The sequence below is a fragment of the Plectrocnemia conspersa genome, unplaced genomic scaffold (assembly GCF_051122295.1).
Source record: "Plectrocnemia conspersa isolate PC_06_02 unplaced genomic scaffold, ASM5112229v1 ptg000012l, whole genome shotgun sequence".
Lineage (NCBI taxonomy): Eukaryota > Metazoa > Arthropoda > Insecta > Trichoptera > Polycentropodidae > Plectrocnemia > Plectrocnemia conspersa.
Window position 1 is genome coordinate 16,824,168 of NW_028277176.1, and position 4,356 is coordinate 16,828,523.

Below are 4,356 nucleotides of genomic sequence, written 5' to 3' on the forward strand. Positions count from 1 at the left end.
TTATAATTCAGATAATACGGAATTCAAAAATTCCTATTTTCTGGATTTTCACAGTGGAATAACTATTCGGATTTTTTAATATGAAATCTGGATGTTTATAAATCTGAAAAAATGTATTTACAATGCAATGCCATATGAAATGGACATTTTAAAATCGTAAAATCAAAGTATTTTAAATTTACAATAATGAAAAGAAAAACAAAGGACAAAATATTTTTTTTTTAAATTTCATTAAATATAAAAAGAGACTACTTTTTTGTATTCTGATTATAAAAAAACTCTTAATTGGCAATCCCTAGTCAGAATATTTAAACTTAATCTTTTATTTCCTGAATTAAGAGTAACTACTCAAAAAATCAGAATAATAAGTAAATGAAACAACAAAACAATTGTTTATCCAAATTTTATTTCGGATGGATTATAGTCATGTTTTTTCATTTATAAAATATATTTAAAAAAAAACTTTTTCCTGTCATGATAAACTGTAAATTTCTGAAATAAAATTCAACTTACAGCATTTAATATCATGATTAATTAAATTTATAAACAATCAGCAAATTAGTATTGAGTTAAAAAACAAGTTCTGCATATTCTTGCTCGTGCTTAAGAATATAATTATTATGCACTCCTACTTGTTGAATTGTTACATAATTTATTGACATAGTTAAAAGTATACATTTTATGTTTTTTAAATATTGATACAGTCTGCATGACGAAAATGTATAAATTTCTATACATAAAAGTTTAAGACCTTCTAAAATTATATGTGCAATGAAGAAAATTATATTTTTTACGCTTCATTGCTGTTTTATGGTTTTTTGGTGATATCTAAAGTTATATAAATAATATCTTCGTTATTTAAGATTTTTTTTCGATGCCTTAATGGTTTCACTGACTGTAATACATCCAGGCTATACTGCTTTTCAAAAATAATTTAAAGTTAAAGTAAAACACGATTAAAACAGTTCAAAATAAAAAAGTTTTCCAATGTTTAGTTAGTGATAATGCCTGATTTTTTAGTTTATCCACAATACATTGATATGTGCTCTTAGTGTTATTTATATTTTAAATTAGCAATTATGCATTGATCTAATGGCTACATACTGACTATACTGTGTGGAAGAAACACTATCCACACATTTGTATGCTCTAAATTCGAAATTCGAAACATTTTTTCGAAAATACACTTTATTTGTATGTAAGTATAAAGTTAGACGTATGACGTGATAATCATGGGCAGGACATTTTTTTACAGATGGTAACATTTTGATTTTAACATGTATAACATTGACAGAATATTATTAACAATCTATCCGTTTTATCGAGGTTTTGCTTTATTGTACCTATTCGTATTTTCAAAAACTACTCTTATTTACTCACTAAATCGTAATATTAACTAAAGGAAACCACGTAACAATTGTTTATCCAAACTTTGTTTAAAAAAAACTTTTTGTCGTCAATGATAAACCGTAATTTTTTTAAATAATGTTCAACTGATAATATTTAATGTAACTTACAGTAATTTTTATCTTGATTTATTTAATTTATAAACAATCGTCAAATTAGTATCGAGTCAAATAAATAGTTGTAACTAGTTTTGCACATTTATGTTCGTGTTAAAAAATATAATTATTTTGCACTTTTACCTCTTGAATTGTTACATAATTTATTGACATCGTTAAAAGTCTACGTTTCGTGTTTTTTATATATTGATACAGCCTGTATGCCGAAAATAGATAAATTTCTTTATATTTTTAGGTAAGCATACATAATGGCGAATAATTAACATATTGTTTATTTAACATTATTTTTAAAACTGTTATGCCGATATATATTGGTTATTAATTATTATTTGTCGTATTTTTAATTTTATATGTTTATACAATATGTTTTATACAACGCCACAGTTTGAGAGGCGAGAACGAATTACAATTTTAACTGGTCAATTTGCCACACTTCCTTCACCCTTAACGCGTCGTTTAGATACGCAAATAAAAGCTAATATCTTCATATTAAATTGTAATTTATAACATTTAATTGCTTAAGTATCTTCAATATTATTATTTTCTTAACGTGTGTGTGTGTGTGTTTTTTATATTTTAACGTGTTCTTGAAAACCATGAATATCGTCTTGTGTGATTGATGATGAATGATAGATAGTCTGCCATTGAAAGGCACATCTAATCGATGATAATAATACAATGAAACTAAGAATTTCAAGGACGCTGTGAAGTATGAAAAATAGACGACGCGCTCCCAAGGGCCTAATCCATTTTGACCACCAACTATTTTCTTCGTGTGTATTATTTGTGTAATGGGGTATTATTGAAACAATGAATTAATTTGCACCTGGCATACTTTTTTTTATTTTTGCTTTTATAAATATTTTTTAACATTTGGTTTTTAAATTAAATTAAATAATGTACACTCTATCCTATTTACAATTTGGTACAAAAAATATTTACAACATTTTACAGACATTGGAATGCTAAACATTATACGTCTACATTTTTTACGTATTTTACAATAATTTTATTCCATGTTTATGGAAAGACAAAAATCTGAACGCGCCAGGGTAGTTCAACTACCGTCAATTAAAAACAAATATTTACAACAATAATTAGAGATCAATTACGAAAAAATAATATAGGTACATACAAATCAGTCTGCACAATTAAAAGTCATTATTGCAACTATTCACTTTGGTGTGGATCGCGCAATTAGCGCTAATGAAATTCAGTTTATAATTATCACGATTCTCTTGAGATAACTGTGACTGGTTTATATATGGGTGATGATTCGGGACTTCCTGGAGCTGGCGGACTCCTAGATAGTGGTGGCGCCGATCCGGCGAATCCTCCCAAAGATTGTAACCTCTGGTAGAAATGTGCGGCGTAAGGCGAGTTGTTGATCGAAGGCGACGGAGATCCTGGAAGTCCAGTAGGGAATCTCACAAATCCTGGATGCAGAGGTAAACCAGCCGACGGTCCTGGGTATAGTCTGTCTAGTGAAAAACCCGGCGATTGTAAACCGCCTGGTTTTGGTATCGTTAGTCCTGGCACGTAGGGTGTGCCGTATCTTTGATAAACTGAAGCTAGAAGGGCCGGAGATGGGTATAAAGCAGCTAGTGGCGCGTAAGGAGATGGTGGATAGAGTGCATGTGCGCCGGCGGCTAGCAGTGCACTTCTCTTGAAAGCAGCCAGGCGGGCCCTTCCAGCTGCCGATGATCTTCGTCTTAACTTTCCAGTGGTACCTCCGATGAAGACGTCTTCAGCGGAAGAATCCAGCATCCAGTAGTTGCCCTTGCCGGGATCGTCGTAATGTCGAGGCACTTTAACGAAGCACTTGTTCAAGCTAAGGTTGTGTCTGATTGAGTTTTGCCACCCTTGCTTGTTCTCTCTGTAGTAAGGAAAGTTCCTCATTATGTATTCGTATATTCCGTTGAGTGTTAAACGTTTTTCGGGACTTTGTCGGATAGCCATCATGATGAGGGCGTTATAACTGTATGCTGGTTTTTCGTTGCCGGTTTTTTTGGGTTCTTCGCTCTCTTCATTAGCGGACGAGGCAGTCTTCGAGCAGTCCAGAGGCGGTGGAGTGCCGGTGACGTCCAATTCAGAATCGGAATCCGAGTAATGGCCTTCGGATGTGATCGTAGCGGGCGACGAAGGCGGCAGAGACCTCGGAGGAGACGGAGGCTCGGCGCCCTTCAGGAGCAGCGAGCTGATGCTGAAGCTAGATTTCAGGGGTGCTCTAGCCATGATCGGGTAGATATTCACCGGGGTGTTTTCGATATTCACCATCGTATCCGAATGCTTCGAACACGGTAATGAATATACAAATGATCCACTTTGTATAAAGTTCGAATAGAACACGGTACGTAACTTGTGAATAGGCGGATCGCACACGCGCAGTAGCTCAACGAAAGACTGTCAGCGTAGAACTGGTTTGGGAGGTCAGTGGCGGGGATTCTTATACCCGCGGGATGATACGCCCCGACTCCCACCACTCAGCCAATGAGACGGCCCCTTTTAGCTCGCTCCCCGCCACTAAACCGCACCTGCTTTCGTTTCGCACTTCAAACTTTTATATTTTTTTTGTTCCAGCTCTTTTAGCGGCGAGTTCTTTTTAATGTTTTTTTAGATACTTATCGCGGCGGACAGATTTCGCTCTGCGTGTTCTCTTCTCTATCCGCAAATCTGATTTTTTTATCTTTCGATCCGTTGATTGTCCGCTAAAAGCTTTTCATCAATAATAGAAACGAAAGATTGGCTCGGAAGTCAATAAATTTAGAAACGACAACAAAGAACCAATAGATTGTAACTAAATTTAATATCTTATAAAATATTTAAAGGCACT

General features: G+C 33.9%; 1 protein-coding gene across 1 annotated transcript; it reads right to left on the bottom strand.

Moving 5' to 3' along the window:
* Positions 1-2,332: 2,332 nt before the first annotated feature.
* Positions 2,333-3,955, bottom strand: LOC148228417 (fork head domain transcription factor slp2-like). The gene has a single exon (XM_088200112.1). It carries the CDS (start codon positions 3,798-3,800, stop codon positions 2,751-2,753), a length of 1,050 nt encoding a protein of 349 aa, XP_088056238.1. The 5' UTR covers positions 3,801-3,955; the 3' UTR covers positions 2,333-2,750.
* Between the last annotated feature and the right edge of the window lie 401 nt (positions 3,956-4,356).

Coding starts and splice junctions, on each gene's coding strand:
- LOC148228417 (XM_088200112.1), bottom strand. CDS start 3,800: ATGGTGAATATCGAAAACACCCCGGTGAATATCTACCCGATCATGGCT.